This window comes from Caenorhabditis remanei, chromosome IV (assembly GCF_010183535.1).
Source record: "Caenorhabditis remanei strain PX506 chromosome IV, whole genome shotgun sequence".
Classification (NCBI taxonomy): domain Eukaryota; kingdom Metazoa; phylum Nematoda; class Chromadorea; order Rhabditida; family Rhabditidae; genus Caenorhabditis; species Caenorhabditis remanei.
The window spans coordinates 9962293-9984710 of record NC_071331.1 but is presented as its reverse complement, the minus strand read 5'-3'; the positions used below and the strand labels follow the sequence as shown (position 1 = coordinate 9984710).

General features: G+C 34.2%; 2 protein-coding genes across 2 annotated transcripts; both read right to left on the bottom strand.

Annotated features, from left to right (window-relative positions):
* Window positions 1–1525: 1525 nt before the first annotated feature.
* GCK72_013096 (uncharacterized protein) lies at window positions 1526–3425 on the bottom strand (the record flags this gene model as incomplete). Its single annotated transcript, XM_053729639.1, has 3 exons — window positions 1526–1685; window positions 2573–2694; window positions 3402–3425. The coding sequence occupies 3 exons, from the start codon at window positions 3423–3425 to the stop codon at window positions 1526–1528; spliced, it is 306 nt and encodes a 101-aa protein (XP_053584411.1).
* Window positions 3426–13400: 9975 nt separating this feature from the next.
* GCK72_013095 (uncharacterized protein) lies at window positions 13401–20403 on the bottom strand (the record flags this gene model as incomplete). Its single annotated transcript, XM_053729638.1, has 7 exons — window positions 13401–13581; window positions 15872–15980; window positions 16724–16778; window positions 18209–18292; window positions 18545–18651; window positions 19879–19964; window positions 20384–20403. The coding sequence occupies 7 exons, from the start codon at window positions 20401–20403 to the stop codon at window positions 13401–13403; spliced, it is 642 nt and encodes a 213-aa protein (XP_053584410.1).
* Window positions 20404–22418: the final 2015 nt, after the last annotated feature.

The window sequence follows — 22418 nt, the reverse complement described above, 5'->3', positions numbered from 1 at the left end:
ACTTGAAAATTGAAACAATTCCGTTCTGTGTCTAGAATAAAGTTTGAAATATCGACATTTTGAAAAAACTATGATAATTTGGAAAAAATGTTTCAAACGACATACTTGCTAGTTTCAAAAATGCCACGGTAACATTCATGTTTCAATCAAACTTGTCAAACATGGTCGGGCTAAATTATTACTCGGTCCGGCTTTAAATAAAGTTACCTATTTTTCCAAATTATTTGAATTTCTCTAAAATTTTACATCAAAAAATCTTCTTATTACATAACTAGATTTTGATTGTTTTCTGAAGTTTAGTCAAAAATTCGATATTTTCGAAAAAAAATTCAAAAAAATAGAAGTTAAAAAATTTTTTTGAATTTCCAACAACGGGCCAGGTCGAGAAAAATTCCGATTTCGAGAAAAACAATGGATTTGTAATTACTAGATACTTCTCGAGTCACCACATATGTAAACGTTTTGAAACCGTATTTAAAAAAGAGCCCAAAACCAATCCACGTGGAAAATGAGAAGGTCACCAACTACTAAAAAGTGGAAGCCAATCACCGTCTACTATTTATATAAAACATTCATTTTCCCTCCTCCCTCTCCCGTTCATTTCTCTTGTTTGCATTCGTTTAAACGCCTCTATATGTATGCAATATACATAAAAGATACATGTCTTATAAGTAGAAAAAGGGGAAAAAGAAAATGCAATTCGTTTCGGCTTCTTCCATTCAAACTAACCATTTTGCAATTCAAAAAAATGGATTGGAATGGAAAAAGGAGTGAGAGAAAGTCGGAAATCTTGAACTGGAGTGGATTTTTTTCTCAAAAGAACGTCGAAAAGCTAAAAACTAAATGTGAGAACGGTTGAAAAATAACCGGTGTTCTTAAAACAGTAATTTTCACCTATTACCATCGTCTGATCTGGATTACGTACAGTTTGAGGACGGTGATCTATTCGGATAGACGTACTGAATGACATACTAATATTATCACATGCTCAAGATTTGAAAGTATTTTAATGAAACGGAAGTTATCTTTATAAACTTGAGATTCCATAAATTCTAATAGGAATGTCAGCTAGAACATGTTCTTCAAAATATTAACGTTTCTCGTTGGTAATTTGTGATTTGATATGTTGTTCGATATGTTATTCCGTAATTTAAACAAAACTTTGGTTTCTACATTCTAGACCACCGGCATTACCAATTTTAGAAAACCATTTTTTTAATACTAATCACATACGTACATGAGAGTGGTTACCTTGAGCCAACAAAACAATTGTCTATGAACATATCTAACTTATACATAGTTCATTAGAAACAATTTTTCAATTTCTAAACTGGCTAAACTTTTTGTACATTTCGAACGAAAGTTATTCTGCTCAATTTTCAGTTTTTTTTCACATACATTTTTCCTTTCTGAACTAGAATAAGCAGTCCTAGTCTTTTATCAAGTTATTCGGATACATTTTAAATTGGAAGCTTTCAGTTATAAGTTCCCGGTAAATCTTGCCAAAATTTCAGTTTCACATTGGTTACTTTTGTTTTGAATTCACAATATTATCACTATTCCTCATCAACACTAAAAAAGAACTCACATCATTATAAGCCCTCAGACTGTCTCCATTCAACTTGGCATTGGCGATTTCAGTCTTCAATCGTGTCGCTTCGGATTGGTAGTGGTTGATGCAGGATCTGAAATTACACTTTCAAATATATATTTTTTTTCATTACTGTTTCAGTGAGTTGTTGAAACCAAGTCATCGAACAACTAGTTGCTCATAAGTTTAAAAATCTTATTCTTGTGAAAACATCGAAAAATGGGATCTTTGTCTCGTAAACCTTATTTGGGTGGTATATCTTTCCAGAACTTTCTTTTTCCAGAACTATCCCTTTTAAGAACCTGGGTTTTTCCTGAACTGCTTCTCACTATCAGTATAACTTATTTTCACGTGAAAATGAACAAATGCAAACCGAAACCTCTAAATTTTTCTTGCAGCAGTTCAATTCAAGAGACACAGACGAATTGAAATATTTTTCATCACATGGAAACAATTTAGTGATATTTTTTCTCAAAAAAAGAAATAAAGCTGTAACAGAACATTTTCAAAATAAATTTCATGTTTCGGATAGGTTTTACAGTTCAATGAAGAATTACCTTTGGCTAATCGGTATGATTTTTTTTTGGAAAAAATGTATCTAACAACTACGGTCTGAGTTGAGTAACGAAACCCGAGTTGAAAATAATTTCAATCTCATTTCAACTTCATATCGCTGATTGTGAGTTTGCACGTCCCGGATTCTTCTAACGTGATATCTCTCCCAGCATGAATACAAAATACATTTCTGAAACTGCTTCAGAGAGAACATTTAACTAGGAATGAGGCACATCTTCAGTATATGTTTCGATTCAAAATATTGGATTAGACCTAAAATACATATAAGATTCAAACCTATGAGCGTGGGAAACCAGAAATATAAAATGTTAATGTGGTTTATTTTCATATCAAAATTTTTTCCTAACCACCCAAAATAATACTCCGTTTTGAAACAGCAGTAAATGTTCGTCAAGTATTCCTCACCTGAATCCTTTGGCCAATGTCTGAAACACGACTTCGACTCGTTTCTGATGAGCAGTGGCATAGCTCATGCCGTCGCTCGGCGCCATTCTGAGAAGTGTGTCGATTGTGGAGGGACGGCCGTTCTGCAAAATCAAACATTTTAATTTTATGTCAACACATATAGAACGTTACGAGTAGAGACTAACGAAAGTAATTTTTTTAATTTTTAGTAGAGACCACAAAATATGAATATGTAAAAAAAAAAACTTTCACCAAGATACAAAGTTTTCGAAACAGATATTTTTATTCAAAATTAGTGTCAAAAATCGATAAAAACATATTTTTTCGTGTTGACGTCGAAAAAAAAGGGGAAAGCCGTATTATTACACTTTTCAATGAGAAAGTGAACAAACAAGATATGCTTTCTTAATTGACAAGGGAGGTTAGCTAGATAATTCATCACTAAATATAATTATTGATTGAGATTTAGTTAGAAGACTAACTGAAACAGTGGAAAGTAATATTTTAAAACGAGACAAAATTCATTATGATTCTTAAAAGGCAGGAGACTTGAAAATTAGCAGAATAATACAAGTTTAGAGATCATGAAGTATCAAAAACAAGTACATAAGTTGAAGAAATTCGAGATACTATGTTTTCTGAAAACATTTTCACCCGGAAAATTGATGAAATCTACAGAATAATTGAATCAAGTTGTCATTGAAACAGTTTGAAACACGTGTACTAGAAAAGTTTTTACATAAATACGGACTGAACTCATATAGATTTCTCAACTTTTAAATATGTTTTCTAATCAGAAGACTTCTATTTTGAGACCAGATTTACTTACCGAATAAGTATCGAATGATAACATATTCGGTAACCTTTCTAATAATTTATTGAAACTGTAGAAACAGCAGTTTTGCAAGCAATTGTTGCTTTTGAAAGTAAGTTTTATAACTGATGACACTATAACTAGCAGGAGAATATTAAATTAAGCAATTACCAACTATCAAACAGTAGATTCTGAAACAAAAACACCACTATGAAACAGAAAACGATTCGAATTTGAAACCTTAATGAAAAAGAGAAAGCAAAAAACAATTTGAGATGATTTGTGATATGCTTCTCATGGAACATTGAAAATAATAATTTTCTGCGTCATAATCTGGTTATAAAACGTTTAAAAAGTTGTTGAATGTTTATTCAAGAATATTGATTTGAAATATTGTATCGCTGGTAAAAATTCTCAATCGCGCAGAATTAACAGAAAAGTAATGAATACTTGCCTTAATTTTTTAAAGCACAGTACATGAATAAAAATTCTTTTAGAAACAAAGGCAAATTCATGTGAAAATTGAAATTCGGGAAACCGTATTTGTCACCTGTAGGAATCATATTGAATGAAACCTTTAGAACAACTGAATTGAGGTACCATTGTAACAGTAGGAAAAATAGAATGTGTTTCAAAATTTCTGTAACTGGTCACATTTTTTGTTGCACGGATTTTCGATTATAATTTCTAAAAATTTTCCAATTGTCTGGATTTCCAGATATTTATTACAATAGAAATCACGGGACGAATTTTCTGATACAATAACTGTGGTACACTCAGAAATGAGAAATAAATGAAAATTAAGTAAATAAAATAGATAAAACCGAAAAGCGTATTTTAAAACAAGAAGTTAATTGAGATGAGTTGATCCATCAAAACTATGAGTGGGGCATCATAACCTAATGCTGTAACCATAAAAACTCAGAATAAAGTTGATTTTTCCTCAGAAAGCAACCTCTAGCCTCAATCCTCCCAAAGCCCAAAAACTCAGATGTTCACTTTTTTCTTGTAAATCGGAACAAGCAAAAAACCCTTCGACGCATCATCAGGTGGTGGTATAGTGCAAACTATAGCTTAGAAACGAGGGGGTCTGCTCAACGGAAAATCCGGAAATCTTCTGAGAGAGGGGAGGTCTATTTGTTGTATTACAAGAGGTGGGGAATCCGTAGAGAAGGGAGAAACGAGATGAAGGGGGAAACTATGAGAGTACGACAAGCTGATTAACCGGCAAAATGACTGTCGGTCTCTCTGTCTTTCGGGGAGAAAAAAGAGAGGGGGGGGGGAGGGTGGACATGGTTGGCAGGAAGGAGGTGAAAATGAGGTGGGAGATATTGGAGGAGAAGAAGAACTAATAGTAATAATTATGCACCTAGAAATGGAACAACTAGAAGGAGAGTCTTTCAAATTATTTATGGGGTGCCTGTAACAGAGATTTTGAGAGATAAGAGAGAAATGAAAATGCTCAGAAACATGGTGAGAACCGAGATTTTCGAAAAAAAAAACATTAGGTATCTGACAATTTTGAAACGGTGGTGTATGTATGTTTTATGTTAAAGAATTAAACATGGCCAAATTACTGTATATAATGGAATGAACTTGAAACCAGATTAGTACTGTCGAAAAAATAAAGTTTCGACAAGGATTTTCAAAAAAAATTTCGCGCGCTGAAACGCGCAAGCGCATAAAGTTCTGGGCGGAGTTTAAACTGCAAGCGGCGCGGTTCTTAATTTGGAAAAAACAACTGGAATAAGAAACGCGCCGCTTATTTAAGCTTGCAGTTTAAGCTCCGCCCAGAACTTCATGCGCTCGCGCGTTTCTGCGAAATTTTTTTTGAAAATCCTTGTCGAAACTTTATTTTTTCGACAGTAGGAACCATTTTTCTTGGGAGTGACAGAGCACAAACCCCTGAAACGGTAAGCAAACAAAAAAAGCACCGCTCATTTTCCTCGGGGCTCCTCCCACGTCATAAGACAGAGCTTTGGAAAACATCTGTTTTGTGATAAAGGGGGAACTTTGAGTGAAACGGCATGGATGGTCTGTAGTTGGTATGTTTTATGTTAATACTAACAATAACTGTTCAAAATGATGAAAAATCACAAGTTCATGGAACAGAAAATTCCGTTCCTTATTCAAGCATACTCATATTTAAAAACACTGTTTCATACTGATCACAATGACTGCAGTCTCAAAAATTATTCGATCTCCAGTTTAATCTTGTATTAAAACTGACTTCTTCACTTACAAAGACTTTCTTTTTCCAATTTTCTAATTCTTCTCAGTTACGGTAGAGCGCAGTTGTATGAAATGTTTTGCCTCAATTATATAGGGCAAAGCAAGCACCAAAATTCTGTACAGATAGAGAAAAATAAAGATTTTGAAACAGTGGCAAAATAGAAAAACAACTTTGCTCATCTATGAAATAAATCAGTTTCAAAAACCATTTTTTCTGAATCGCACTACTTTTTCTGAATCGCACTGCTTCCATCATTAATCGCCTCAACTAGCAAATTTTACCGTTTTTATTGACTTTGAAAAATTAACAATTTCGGATTTTTCTCAATCCAGAAATTGGAGTCATAGTATCCGAACAGAATATACTGGAATGCTAATCAAGCTTGACTGCAAATTGGCATACGACAATTGGAATCGAAATGGAAATCTAGATAAAAAAGATAGGAAAGAGGGGGAGAGGAGATAGAAAATTGTTGGTTTTCAATTATAATGATGATCGGAGAGGAAAGAGAAAAAAGATGATGATGATGATAGTGAAAACTTGAAGAAGCTTAAGAAAGTACATGTATACAGAAGATGGCGATTCTGGTAAACTTCTAATTACTCTGACGGTGAGTCTACATTATTTTTAAAAAAACACAGCTACTGTTTCAGGTACTTAAAATGAGATTCAATGAAAATGCTGTCTTGATTATGTTTCTTGCCGATCTAGTGAGATATCAAACTCAAACCGAGAATTCCTTTTTCAGGGGGGGGGGGGGTTAATTACGGTAATTACGGTTGTGCGAAAATTTCTGTAATCAGAAACTTCGAGGATTTTCGCGTAAGAGATATAATATCTGATCGTTAAGCTTTGACATAATTCAAAATTGAAAACCTAATCGTTCTTATCTTCAGGCAACCCTTATTTGTGATACACACAAATTGGTCAACTTGGGCAGATGGCATTAGCAAAAATTTATTTATTAAGTACCATTAAAATTTTATGAATAACTGCTTGAATTTTAAAACTTAACAGAAACTGCCGTTATGAAACCGAAATCTACTGTTTCGAGTAATTAAGTTTTTTGAAGCAATGAAGTTTCGAGATTAAGCAAATATTCAATATACAGGAAAACTAGATAATCAGAATATGTTGTGAACGTCATCGACACAGTAATTTCGAAAAAATTGAAACCTTAGATAGATAGAAACTGAAAATGTGTACATATTTAATTCATCACCATGGAACAAGAATTCAGATTTCATGATGACGATTTCGTTCGAAAATAAGAAGCTTCTGTTTCACCTATTAAAAATATATTTGAAACTTCAACAAAATAATGCTTCATCTACCTGAAAATTTAAATCTCTAAAATCCAAACAAAAGGAATCTAAGAGAGAAGAAGGGAAAAGCCTCCTTCTTCGGAATCGATGAAAACGACTAGAAAGTGAGAGAAACGAGCGATTTGATGTGTTGGTTAAAGGGCCTTATTAAGAAAAAAGGAACACAGGTCTGAAGGGAAAAGAAGAAATCTCAGAGACATGAGACATAGAAACACTTGGAAGAAGACCAGAGAGAGAAACGACCAGTTTAGATTGGATTGAACTTTTTTGCTGGGGGAAAGAGAGAGAGAGAAAGTCCATTTGAGAGGAGATGTAATCTGATTAGTGACCTTCGTAACTGTCCAAAAAGATCAGAAAAAAGTTTTCTGGGAAACTTGGTATTTTTACTCATATTAAAGTAAAATTGTAACCAAATTCAATTTGCTGATTTTGGAATTATCAGAAACGGCAAAATTTTGAAAGCTGAAATAATCAGGGTTGGACATAAAAGGGACCAAAGAATCATTACTGATAATAATCGAGATATTTTATAAATAGGTGAAGCAGAAAAATTTTCCTTCGGAAGTGTTTAACTAAAAAATATTTGATTCAAGTTAAACAGTTTTGAACGATTGGATACTCATTATTAATCCTGATGCCGACTAATCAATTAATGCTATGTACTAAAATTAGAAAACAATGTCGAAAATTGAGGTAATGTTTCAGTCAGTCCATAAGAAATATTTTAACAGTTAATCACGATACGCACTTCAAACAGATGCTTAAATTGTTTTTGCGAATTTTTACAGTTCAAAGCTATTATGGATCAAATAATTGGCTACAAACACCAAATAAATTTTCAGGAGTCACAAAAATCAAAAACATTTTCATATGCATTGTTTCTGTCTAATACTGGTTGACAGGCATTGGAAACTGTTACGAAAAAATACTGGCGAAAGTCGACTAACTAAAACTCATACTCTCAAATAATTAGAAAAAGATTAGGGGAACCAAGAAAAAATTTATCGTGGAAAAACTTAACAACACGCTGGAAAATATATTTGTGCTCAATACTTTTTGTCGAAGAGAACTGAATATTCATCACAAATGCCACCTTCATTTTAACAGTCATTGAAGTTATACAAAACCAGAACACATTTATAAAGTTGTAAGAACAGTAAGTTCGTTTAGAAAATTTTTGCTACCGAAAAAAATTAAAGAGACCATAAGGTTTTATGAAATTCTATTTTTGTCACAAAATTGACTGCCCGCTTCACAAATTAGATACAAATTTGCAAAATTATAGTTTAAACCGATTTGGATCTTGCACTGTGATTAACATGAGTTAAAGCTATCTGGAACGCCCATCTCAACAAAATTTCAGTTAACCAACTCGGCTACTTTCCGCTACAGTTGTGCAGCACTAACGCAGCAGTTATTCGTAGAGTTTACTCCTGCTGCGTCAGAGGCGCGCAAGTGTTGCATGAATGCTGCACAGTTGTTGCATCAGTGCTGCCGGCGTGCTGCATGCGCTCATTACTTCTCGTTTCTAATCAGTATATTTAATTTGTGAACAGAATAACAGAAATAATAATTAATATTTATTTTAAGAATATAAAATTTAAAGAAATAAAAGCAAAAACAAAAACTTAGAAATGTCATTGAAATTCCATGTTGACCGACAGTCGATGAAGTTTCCAAGTTCCTACTATCTGTAGACGTCCGGTGCCCCAAGCTCATCGACTCTAGAACTGAAAAAGAATGTTTCAATGAAATTCGGTTGGAAACAACTCACATTTTTATATCATCTCTTACTGAAAACGCTTCAAAAGTCCAAGTTTTTTATCGAATAGGCGAATTATGTCGATCAGCTGCTCTCTCTGAATCGTTTCTGCCATCCAGAGACATTCTTCTTCTGAAAAATAATATTTTCAAAAAATAGAGTAAAAATAAGTCGGGAAAATGATAAAACTTGTCAAATAGACAATAAATAATCATTGGAAAAAATGGAAAAATGCAGCCAAACTCCAATTTGCATTGGAGCGAATATACAGTTGCTGCGCGACTGTTGTGAGATTGTTGCACAACTGGTGCATGCCCCAAAAACAAGGGAACCATCAGTCGCAGCGACGTGAAAGCTGTGTAACTGTTGCATATGTTCTGATTTTTCCTAACTGCTGTGGAACTGTTGCAATCTTGTCGCGTAACTGTTGCAAAAGCTGTAAATGCTGCGTAACTGTTGCAGGAAGTAGCCGAGAACATACGTCAATAGACGTTAAGAAACTTCTAAAATTTTTAAGCAGTGCATAAATGTGTTAAAATGAACTTCAATTACCAAATAAAAAACAACATGAAATCAGATATTTCCCCCAAGAATCCAAAACTTCTATACCTCGAAAAACCGCAAAAAATAGTTGTTAAAACTAGAAGACGATCGGGGGGAGGGCGGTTACAAAAAGTGGTTTAAACACATTTAATGATGCGAAGATAACGATGAAAAAATGTAAAAAAGGGAGGAGGAATCTGATGAAAAGGAAAGAGACAACGTGATTTGGAATGGAGGTTGAATTGTAATAAAAGAAGGGGGAGAGGAAGAATGGAATATTTTACAAAATAGATATTAGCGGCCCACGCCTTTTTACAACTGCGCCCTACCGCAAACGAGAGAGTATTGGCGAGAGACGCAGAGTTTTTCTGGCGCGAAACAGATTTTCACCATTTTTGATCTATTTTTGCATATTTTTCACTCTGAAATTGGCAAATTTCTAATTAAAACTTGTGAAAATAGATCAAAAATGGTAAAAATCTGCTTCGCGCCAGAAAAAACTCTGCGTCTCTCGCCGATACTCTCTCGTTTGCGGTGGGGCGCAGTTGTAACGAAATTGCTCTGCTAATATCACTGGTGGGTTTTCTTGGAGGAGGAGGTAGAGGTTGAGATTATAGCAAGGTGAGATTTCAAAAAGACTGGTATTATGAACTACGAGGAAAAACTGAGAATCTCTTACAAATGTTCTGAAACCGACATATATTTAAAAAAGCAAAATTTTCAATGTCGTGCCCGAAAATTATTGCACCTTGTCGATACGTCGAAACTATGGCAGAGAACAATGGAATAAATGTTTAATGTCGATTTTCTTATGACAACCTTTTGAAACATACATTTTCAATAAGAACTGACGGTGATAGCAAAAAAAAACTGTAAAATATGCTCTTGATACCTAACTCTAAGTAGAATTAATGTAATTATCTCGGTTTATAATTTTTTTCAAATCCGAATGTTTTTCCACTGTTCCAAATTTGTGACACAAATTATCTTCTTGTTCCAATTCCAATGGGAACATACAAAAAAAGCGCTGCACCACTTTTCAAAATTTTTCAAGTTGGGTACAAAAATCCCGGTACTCAATCTGTACAGTATCCCTCGACGTACGTATCAACATGAACAACAAGAGTTAAAGACATTATCAAGTATTATGTCTACCACCAAAATTTCTATCAGAACCAGAAATCAGTTACTTTTTTTCATTACATTTTTCGTTTTAGAGAAAAAAAACCTGGAACTACCAAAACTCAATAGAGTTTCCCTGAAATGCGTAATTTGAAACAGGAATTGAAAAATTGTTGTTACAAAAGGACGATTGTGTGCAAAGTTATAATTGTAAAACAAATGAGACATTATACATAGATCTTTCAGCATCAAAAATATTTGCTAAAAATACTAAAATGAGAGTGATGACCAGACAAAATTGAGATGATTAATAAGAAAAAATATTGTTTGATATAATATCAAGTCAAAAAAACAGTATAAATTCACAGAGTAAGCCGTGATGTAAAAATTTACAGTTTCTGGTTTTAAATTAATTTTTGATAGAACTTGATTAGGAGATGAGTCGATTGTACCTAAAACCGAAGAAAATCAATTCAAGTTTCCACCTTTGATCAAAACTAACAGATAGTTTTCCGCAAAAAAATCTGTTTCGGAAACAATGGAAAACTTCTTACCATTCAATTTCATTTGATTGTCGCTTTAATCTTTCAACATCTTAAGATACTTAAAGGAGGACTGAAGTCATATTTTTTTATTTCAGATTCTGATACTTCAGAAAATTCTGAACAACTTTCATCATTGGAGTATGTGCTAAAAATCGCTCTAAATGCCCTAAATTCACGTTTTCCCGGCTCAAAAGGAGCCTAGATGGAAGAGTTTTCCCACGCGAATTTTCGCCCCCGTGTAGTCCTCTCGGACAAAATTAATTCTTTTTATTTCTCGATTTTTCGTTTTCTTGCATTTTTCAACAAATTTTCGTGTTTTTTCTTCTTTTTTACGATATAAATTGAAAGAAACACGAAAATTTCTCGAAAAAAGCAAGAAAACGAAAAATCGAGATAGAAAAAGAAATATTTTTGTCCGAGAGGACTACACGGGGGCGAAAATTCGCGTGGGAAAACTCTTCCATCTAGGCTCTTTTTGAGCCGGGAAAACGTGAATTTAGGGCATTTAGAGCGATTTTTAGCACATACTCCAATGATGAAAGTTGTTCAGAATTTTCTGAAGTATCAGAATCTGAAATAAAAAAATATGACTTCAGTCCTCCTTTAACCCGGATATTTGATAAAAAAATCGTGACTCCTCAACGAGGTGATTTGAGAAATCTAATAAGAAATGCTGTTTCCTTGCAGAATTAACATAAACTCGACATAGGAAAATTAGTACCAGCTTGACTGTCACTACTCTAGCAAAATTTTTTTTCGAAGATTATCCGATTAAAAAATGTAAGAGCGATATTTTGTAGTTTTCAAAGGTTTTTGAGGAATGTACTTGAGAAAAAATATGAAAACATTTCAGAAAATAGATTTTTGTAAAAAAAATGTTTCAAAAAAAGCTCAAAAATTTAAATCCGAGCCGACCCGGAATTTCACAAGTCTGCTATTTTCATTTAATTTGACATCTTTGCAGGATAAAAGAACGGAATCCTATAAATAAACAGGAAAATAGCCAAGCCCGACTAAATATTTTTTAAATTTTCTACTGAAACACTGTTTCTGAAACTGTGGAAATGTTCATGTACATGTGGCTAAGCAATATGATTACTTTGCGAACAATCCGTGCTACTTTTGATATTTTTTATAAATTCACACTACGACCAAATACCAATGACTCCACGAACACTCATAAACTATGGACAATTTGAAACCGCAAAAAAGGGAAGAAAAAGAGAAAAAACCACTCCTCATTCTTTTGAAAACGAACAGAAGAAGTGTCACATTTGAACTGTCAACTGCAATGAATACCCACCACAAAAGGGTAAATTGGAGGAGAGAGAGGGGTGACCTTGTTGTTCTTTATAAAAGGGGGACCCCCCGCTCATGGAAGAACTGTCTTCCCTCTCTCTGTGTTTGTACGCATTGGTGCATTTGACGATCAATAAAAAGAGGGACGAATAATGGTCGGAAGGGTGAAACGAGAAGAGAAGGACAGGTGGTTTATATGTGTGTGTGCATGAGGTGTCTTCCTTTTTGGCCTCATGACCGTATGTGGACCGTAAAAGGGGGGTGGGTAATGATAGGTGAGAAGAATAATCGGGAGGTTTACATCTATTTGCACGCTGGTTTCGAGTAGCGGTTTCGGTGTTTGTCATGGGGGAAATGAAAACGGAGATAATAGGCTTCGTGGATTGATCGGCAAATAATGTGCAGTACACAAGCTCATGACATTACGGATTTTGAGAAACTGTAAACTTTTTTGACTACTTCGTCGTCAATAGGAACATTGTAACTTTTTTAGTGAAATCAATTTAATGAATTAGGAAAGTTTTGAAAATTAATTATTAACATTTGTTGGATTTAATTAGTATAATTGGAAGACAGGTGGCACAAAGAACCCTAAAAAGGGATCTCATTGTTTGCAGAAGGGTTATGAGATGCTATTTTTATCAAGGAAGTGGATAAATGTTTCGGTTTCTTAAAGTTTTGAAAATACCGGAAAGTTAATTTAGCTATTAATGAGTCCAAATTTTATTGCTTCAAAAAGGTTATCTCACTCTTGTTTAGAATTTCCACAGTTCAACCATGAAAATGTTTCAAGCGTCTTTCTCAACTGAAAGTTCTTTCTGGGTACAGTACCGCAATTCCATGCTACAACAGAATTCATCCATTGACAGAAAATCAAAGTTTTGCAACTGAGAAAAGACCTGGAATACAAATCACCCACTGGTTCTACTAATATGAACACTTCGAAACCGATTATTTTAGATTGAATATTTGTTTTCGAACCCAGGAATACTCGGTTTCAAAATAATGCGAAGAGTTTTCTACTAAAACTTCTACTAAAATGTAATTTGTAGAATTGATGACAACAGATATTTTTGAATCTACTCAGTTGCAGAAAAATGGGTTTTATCCGAATCAACGGAAGACTAGAAAAATTCATAATATGGCAAACAAACTGTTTCATGCAGATAATTTCTCGTTTTGATCCTAGTAAGAAACCGTTAAGAAGTCTGCGATGGGACACAATTGTATTAAAAAAAATGTTGGGGTGATACATACCTGTCTCTGAATCGTGTCATAATCCGTGAACTCGTTATTATTGTCCATTAGATGATACTCACTGCGGGAGTATCGTTGAGCTTTCGACTTTTCCAGCGACGCGAAGTGTCTGCAAATTTCTTTTTTACTTTACTTTTCATTTGTGAATAAGGCGGAGAAGCAGGCATGGCAAAGTCAAATTACTAAAACAGAACAATTTTATCGGAGGGACCGTTTCGGAGTTTCAGAAGTACAATATCTAAAGTTGCCCGTGTATCAAAAAGTGGTAGAAATAGTAACAATACTTTCCCAGCTAGCTCTGTGTTGCCGTCTTTTTTTCAAAACTGCAGTTTCATTTTTGTCTTTTAGTTCTCCAGGTTTTTTGATGATTTTAGTCTAGAATGATACCGACTACTGCGCACTACATTAGATTTTCAAAATTGAATGTCAGAGAAAAATTCCTACATTTACACCTACTCACTAAGGAAAATAATGAAATCAGTTTTGAATTATGGGATGAGACTTATAAAATTGAAAAGCTTAGAAAACGCTGTTTATATATTCTGTTTCTGCTCTCGAGACCTGGTTTTCAAGAAAAATGAAAGAAAAAATTGTGATTTTTAGCGCAATTTTCGAAAACGACGAGAAAACGCAAATTTGGTGATATTTTGATCACTAACATTTGTATTAGGTCAAACGCACAAACAATTCTTCCCATTTCAGAAAATAGATAAAGTTGCTGAAACACTACAAATACATTAAATCTCGAGAAATAGAACACAGCTCATGAGAGAAGAGAACAATAATTCAAATAAATGTATCTCGCATGTTCTTCTTCATGTTCCCATCTCTCTCTCGCGTATTTTCTCTATTTACCATGATGGTTATGCATCACCATTTCTCCTTCTCTTCTACACATTTTTCTCCGTTCGCATGCCCTCTTCTTCTTCTTCTTTTATCTTACAACAATAGGGAGGGGAGACAGTGTTATCATTGTTTGGAGCATACGCAATATATATTGAATACATTAATATATTATGTGTTATGCGCGGCGAAAAAATGGGAAAAGAGAACTGAGAACTGCAAAAAGTAAAATTTATATTTCTGAAACTAGAAACTGTAAGTTTTTCATTTTTTGAAAGAATTCGTCTGATTTGGTAGAATGATAACTAAAATTCTCAGAATCCTCGATAAACTGCAACATAGGAACAGGAAATCTTTCTAAACTTCAATGAGACAGAACTCATTTTTACGGTCCGTTTTTTTCAATTTTCAAGAAAAAAGTGTTGCAGAGGTTTTTGATTAACTCAGGAAATGCAAAATATTTTGATTCATGCGCTTTTCTTGCATCATATTCTACGTCAAGCATCTGAAGACCAACTTTCGGTAAAATAACTGTTCCAGATACAACATATTAGTTGTCTGCCATCGTTAATGTAGTGAAACTTCTCTACCAGGAAATAAACTTGAAATGATACAGAACATAGTGGCGCGGAATGCCCGAAAGTTGAAAGTCAGAAGACGGAGTGATTCGGGTTCAGAAACTGTAAGTGTTCTAATTTCCAATGTGTCACAGAATGGTAACAGTTAGAGAAGAGAACTTTACAATACTTTGCTGAAACAGTATTTATTTTCACTGCCTGTACGTTTTTCACATTCCAAAAAGTGTTTCGAGAGTTCGTGATTAAAAGACAGTATGCACCATATTTTGATTGGATACACTTTTGAACGCTCCTTTTTGAACCAATAGAAAACAACAACATTTTTTCAAATTGTCGGAACGCAACAGTTACTGTTTCAAGTGGAACATGTTACATCTAGAAAACACTTTTTCTCATTACCACGCAGGCATCTTTTGTCGCAACAACTTTTTTTTGAAACGCAACATTACCATAAACTATAGGAGAAAATAAAAACTTGGAAAAACTGAAAAAAAATTCTACTGGAAAAAATAAATTTTTGATACTGAAGACTAACTACGGCATATTGTATAAGTCTATTTTATATGCTAATATGAATTCGGTGAAACTGTAACTTTTCATTTCGTATTAGTTTCGAGATCCTTATTTTTCAAGAGGGATTTTCTGTTATTCGACACAAATTCTTAGAATCCACCATCTTGCATATGTTATAAAGGGCAAAGAGGCAGAAAAACACCGCAATGATTTTCAAAAGAATCAGTGAATACTTAATAAAATTGTTGAAACAGAAGCTTTTCTATTATAGAAACGTCATTCTCCTAGAACCCCCGAAATCCTCTAGCCCCCGTCCGTCAATCGTCCACATGTCGTTCAAAAAACCATAAACTATTTCCAAACAGTCTCTCTTTCTTCCCCGCCCGGAAACATTCTCCTCCACCCCAACTGATAAGAAAAAAACAGAGAGATGAGTCATCTGATAAGAGATGTCAAAACACCCACCTTCCACCGTGAACAATGTGTCCATTTTGACCTCCTCGTCCTACTGTAGATGCTCCCATATTGTTGTAGAGGATACGGTCGTTCCACGTGGCCGATGTGTCGTGGAGTCCTGGAAAATGAGAAAGATGACTTTATATTGAGCGTAAAACGAATCTAGAACATTGTAAACTGTAAATGCTAGATTGGAAACAGTTGGAAAATTGTAAAATAAATTTTTTCAATACTTTGGGCAGAAGGATGGTCCTTGTTGAGCAATTAAATTTTGCTAAAGTTGTTATGGGTTTACCGACCCAAGTAAGTTTTTCCAGATTATGAAATTTGATGGGCAGATGTACTAATGAACTGAAATCTAAACAAAAAAGTTTGTTTCAGCATTTACATGAAATCGAATTCTTTTGTTTTAGCTAATAACAATTTACACGATTTTGGGAAATTTCAGAAAGTTATGTACGAACCTGTATGAGTTAAATTATTAGCGATTCTAGTGCTTGCTTAAGTATTTCTTCAATAACATACTGCAGGAGAGCAAACTGGTATTCTGAAGGAACCATTCAGTTGTAAAACTGTATGAATTCAAGAAAACTAAGAAACTGTAATAGATTTGGACATTGTCAAATGTTTTTTGGTAAAAACTGAAAGATTGCAAAACTGGAATCAAAATGTGTTTCGATTTCAGCCAAGTCATCAACAGAGAACTCTTGTTGGAAGGGCGGATTCTAATTCATCTAGACCAGGTTATGCATGTTACGAAAAATTCTCCACAGTCCATCTGCACCGAAGTATCTTCAATTTTCCTCTCTTATTTCTGCCAATTATTTGAAACTGAATAATTTGAAAAACACCAAGACATACCATAATTCCTTGGCAACGTAGCAGCATGCATCGGATCACCTGCGTACGGTCGGAGCTGGAAAATCCAGAAAATTATCTGATTTTAACAAACCATAATAACGTTTCAAATGGTTACTCAATAAGTAAATTTTTGATCTATACCCCACGGTAGGTCAAATATCGTAGACCTACCAAATTACTTTCATATAGAGCCGAGTCCGTATCCAAACTTGCAAAGAAATGGCTCAAACCAGGACGCCTTGACGTCATTTTTCGAATTTAAACAGAATTTTCAGCGAATATGAACTATATGAATTCCAGGTGTGAGTCAATAGGACACCCGAGGTGAATGAATGGAAAACGGACAGCACAAAGTGAGCGACGGGGGGGGAGAAGAGAGAGAGAGAGAGAGGCGGCAAAAGACAAAAAAGAGAAGAATATCAAAAAGAGAATGGTTGTGTATGATTCACACGTTATATAGATAGAAGAGACGAGAAAGAGAGTTTTTGAATATATTTTGTATATTTGAAATGAAACCACTCTCTCTCTCTCTTTCTGTCCCCGCTTCCCACTGTCGTCCAAACGACCAACATATACACATGATGAAGTAATGATATTCATATTTTTCAACTTTCCAGTTTCTCTGATATATTATATTCTGACCGGGGAGACGTGTGGTCGTTTGACATTGGGCTGTTGGTTTGACTTATGTAAGACATCGAGGATTTTGGCTCCAGAACAGAGAGGTTTCGAAATTGATCGTTTAGAAACCAGACGTTCAAAAATTTTTACGTGGTTCGGGAAAGTTCACGTTTTGTTTCGAAATTTCAGATGTCTAAACGTCAAGGTTGCCAAACATCTCGGAACCAGGACTTCGGCTAGTTGGAAAAATAAAGGTAGCTCAAGCTTATTTTGGTAGAGTTATTCTTTTTGACCATCTTTTTAACAAAAGTTCATTCTAAAACCAATTGGTGTCCAACAAGAAAATAAACTCTCCTTTCTGGGCGACACATCATTTATAACAATCACAAAACGGGTGGAATATTTGTAACAAAAATTTCGAAATTTCAGTTTCACTACAATTTCAAGTTATTTCAGCAGCATTGCTGTGCATTGACATATTTGAATTTATATGTGATCTAATTTTATTATTTTGTATAAAATGAATATTGGAGAATACTGTCATCAATAAAACTTGTAATGCAAAACAGTGACTTTCAACAAGGTTCTGTTTCACAATCACTTTTACTCCTCAACCACTATAACTACCGAGTTATACGATTATAATGCTAAAAAAACACAATATTCAATGTTTGGTTTATCATAAACCCCGATTTATAAATACATACGTGGTTTAGCTGAATAATGTTTTTTTAAAAATTAACTGTTTCACATATAACTCATATCTCTTGAAAACTTTTTCACTCACTAAACTTCCGGAACTATGTCCCATTTTTGAAACCCAATTTCCTACTCTGTAGAAAATATTATCATTGACTTACTAACCCAAGCAACTCTCGCCAAACTTGACATTTTCGAATAACTGGAAACTTTTCGGCTGATGTTTTTCGATGCTGATCCGATGAGATTCTGGAAATTGAAAAGATACAGATTCAGAATAGGATTAAAAGGTCTCAAGTAGAAAAATCTAATTATTATCTGATTCAGCTATTTTTTAACGAAGAGTTCAATACATTGGACACAGTTTAAGTCTAATTGAGTATAATTAAAATTATCTTGGAGAAGTCAGATAGTCGAAATATCGGACTAATTTCCGTTTCAGTGAGCTCTCAATCAGAAACTGATTTCATTGGACACAATTCCACCTCCAAAGGAACATACCTTTGAGAATATAACCGGACGATTTGAGTTTGGTGGATTGCGGTGAGATGGTGTTGGTTGTGGATAGAAACAGACACGATGGGGACCAATGTTTTCTAGGGATATACCTGAAATGAGTATTGTGTATGGACAATGAAATTGTGAAATGTAGCCTGAACATCTGAGATTTCTAAAACAATTGAAAAATTTGGAATATGTTTCAGATGTTTGTCTTAAAATCGTTTTTTTCTCCGGAATTGATTGTAATCCATTGTGCTCCGAGAATAAATCTGATTGGAACTTCGGGAGAGCGTCTCATTTCAGAACATCAAGCTGTATTTTATGTAACAGAACACTATGAAAGATATATTTCCACGTTTCAGAATAAAATTCTGTTGCACAATATTGGTTTAACGATTAATCAATACTACTGAAATTAGTCATTGTTTCGACTGGTTAGTTATGTAATAGAAAATGAAGTCCAGAAACTGTGATTCTGCTCAGAAATTCAAAAAGTTCAAACAGGATCAATGTTTCGAATATTCCATTTTAATCTGATTTCTGGCAGATAGCATATTGAATAGTACATATATTAGAAAGTATGCAGTGAATACTCAAGAAAAGCAGTTTGAGAAGAACATCGAATTTTTCCAGTTAATACTTTAAACACTATGAACACAATATTTCGGAACTGGAACTTTCAAATTTAAAAAAAAATTGTCTGTTCCGACACTATTGTTGGAGGGCGAAGGATCTATTTCTGATTAATTTACATTGACTCAAAACTCCAAAGGAAATCTAAAATTTTTTGTACTGTGAAAAAAATAAAGTTAGGCCAAGGACTCTCAAAAAAAAATTTTGCGGGCAAAACACTGTAGTTCACAAATGCACTAAAGTGTTTTGCCCGCGAAAATTCTTTTTGAAAATCCTTGGGCAAACTTTATTTTTTCACAGTATGTGGAGATATAAAAATTGTTCTAAAGAATGTTATGATCTGCCAAATTGCAAATAATCTATTGCAACTTTTTGGACTCACTTTCAAGACAGTTAAAAAAAAATTAAAAATAGGTTCATTATTCAATGATGCATTTGCAACTTCGAAACGAAAATTTAAAAAATTATTACGATCTGATTTTGTTAGTGGCTTTTGGTCCTTCATCTCAAATAAAACGACAACAACGACGTACTTATCATTTTAGAAGACGAAAACTCTGTTCTTTTGAAACCGAACTTCTCACGTTTTCAGAAAAATTTTGTGTTTCAAATTGTTGGTAAAAATAATTGGCAACTACCACTACGCTCATATTGGAATTTGTCAATCAACTAATAATTATGAAAGTAAAAATATGACTAACCTCTTCTCAATTTATCCCGGAATTGAATAGCGTCATACGTTTTCACGTTGGATGAGTGTCTTCGGATAGTCGGCGAGATTTGGGGTCTAGAAATTTAATTAAGTAAATTATGAATTCAAAATTGAGACACAGTATTACATGTAAAATTAATTTTGATTTTCAAATAGTAGGTTAGATAAGGATACAAAAAGCATACTATTAACTAATAAAAATTTGAAAATGTAGCTGATGTCATCTGTGTGAAACAGTAAAAAGGATCCGAAAAAAAACTAAAAATCAACCGAAAAGTATGAAAATGACCACTGAAGAAATGTTCACAGATTTCTGTCAGTTTTAAAACAAAAAATCGTGAAAAAGATCGATTCCGTTTCCATTTTTTGATGAGATGAGAACAAGAGATAGCCACCGAAATCGTCTAATTCTCACAGGTATTCCTCATTTTCTTTCTCTTTTTTCTCTCATTTTTTGACTTTTTCCATCTCTTCTCTCAAGAAGTTTAGTTCACCTTTTGTTATCATGTTGCATTTCTTTTATTTGATATCAATTCGATTGTTGGGGAGGAGGTGTCTTCTTCGGGATGTTGTTGATGACAGCGTTTCGGTGGTAGATGAAGAAGTACTGAAAGAAATAACGGAGATTTTAGTTCATATAGCGGTGAATGGAGCAAATGCTTTTCAGGGCAAAATATTAAGGCAATTAGACGAAACTGTGAAGCAGTTCTCAGAAACAACAATAAAAGTCCCCCAACATGACGAGAAACATAACAGTTTGGAAACAGTTTTTTTGTTTTTAGTTGAAATTATTTAACTGGAGAGGGTTTCACGGTCTTTTCGGTCGGCCCATAATTTCAAATTTGTAAAACTCATTAAAAAAACCTCCTTATATGGTTTATAATTTTTAACGAAATCTTTCTTAGTATAGGAGCAGGAAGAAGTAATAAGGAACAGGAGTGTAGAATCAGATTGGATATTTTTGATTGAAGTTCAAATATTGTTCAGAGATTGGTTAACAAAACTCCCGTTGACATTATCCACGAAACCTCTGTAATTATTTCATGCCGTTTCGAAACAGTTTTTTTTAACCAAAAAATCCAAAAAAGTCGATTTCTTAGTTTCTCCACTTGTGGTACATATTTTATAAACCCTGTCTTTTTCAGACACTAAAAATTGTTATCTTCGTTTGGTTTAATATTAAATTTATTTCATGGGAATTCTGTCAGGAATGATGGACGTTTTCTAGACAATTAGAAACAAGCTAGATGGAACAGAAAATACTAATTGCGAAAACGTATTCGGCCAATAAGTATTCCAAAATTGTCTATGAAATTCAAAATTAGATTACATTTGGGTTGTGAAATTTTGGAAAATTGGCTTGAACAAGTCGTGGAATTAAAACAAATGCGACTTTTTGTTTCGTTCTAAGAATTAAAATTGAAGTTGAACCAGTTATTTACAACAACAAAAAAACTATTTACAGTTTCACCGAAAAGAAAAGAAACGTGAATTTAGCAAGGATTACTCAGAACAAGCAACCTAAATGGTATAAAATGTAGCATACTTGCAATCCGGGCCGATCCGGGCCGACAGTTTTTATTGAATAACTTTCTTCAAACAAATCGTATCGGGTTGAATAATAGCTCAAATGATAGATATTTGGACCTGTCATCAGACATAATCAAAACAAACTTCGCACCCACAGAGGCCCCGGGCCGGGCCGGGCCGGGCCGACAGCAGTTTTAGCCGGCCCGGGGCCTCTGTGGGTTTTTTGCGAAGTTTGTTTTGATTTAGAGACGCCAACAGTAGCTGAAATATTAAAGAAAACATTTTTACAATCATTTCAAAACAGAAATATTAATTGAAAAAAAAAGCGTCAACGTCACGCCCAATCAATTTTTGCATGAAACTATTCCGGAGGAAATATGAACGGGTCTCTCTCTTTTTGGATATAGACGGAAATGAAGTGGAGAGAGAATGAGATATATTGAAGAGAAGAAAATGGATATTCAGGAGATTTAGAGAAAAAGGAGAGACGATTTTGTGCAAATACAAAGGAAGGGATCGAGCATTCAAGAGGAAGAAAGATCAATGGAGAGGAGGAGTAGACAATTGTGTCTCTTTTTGGGGAGAATGAAAAAACATGAATTGAGGAGGTGGCGGATACTTCAAAGAGGGAAGAACAACAGAACACATGTATGGGAGTGTTGTGTTAATTGGAGTTTGGTTAGGCTTACCATCCGGGCTGCGAAATGGACACGGGCGGGTCACCCCCCGCAGAAACGCCCGTCCGGATGGAAAGCCTAAGTTTGGTGGGGAATAATATTCAATTAGGGTTCTTTTTTTCATCAAATTTCCAATAACCGAGAAATTTCAAATAACCGAGAGTACGAGGTGGTAAAACCGCCTTTAATTACGAGGTGGTAAAACCGCCTTTAATTTCATATTAAAATTTTTTGAGTAGCTAGGTTAAAAAATGTAAAAAATCAATTAGTATGTATATAAAAAGTAATCCGTAAATTATCAAAACGTGACATCTTCACTTGC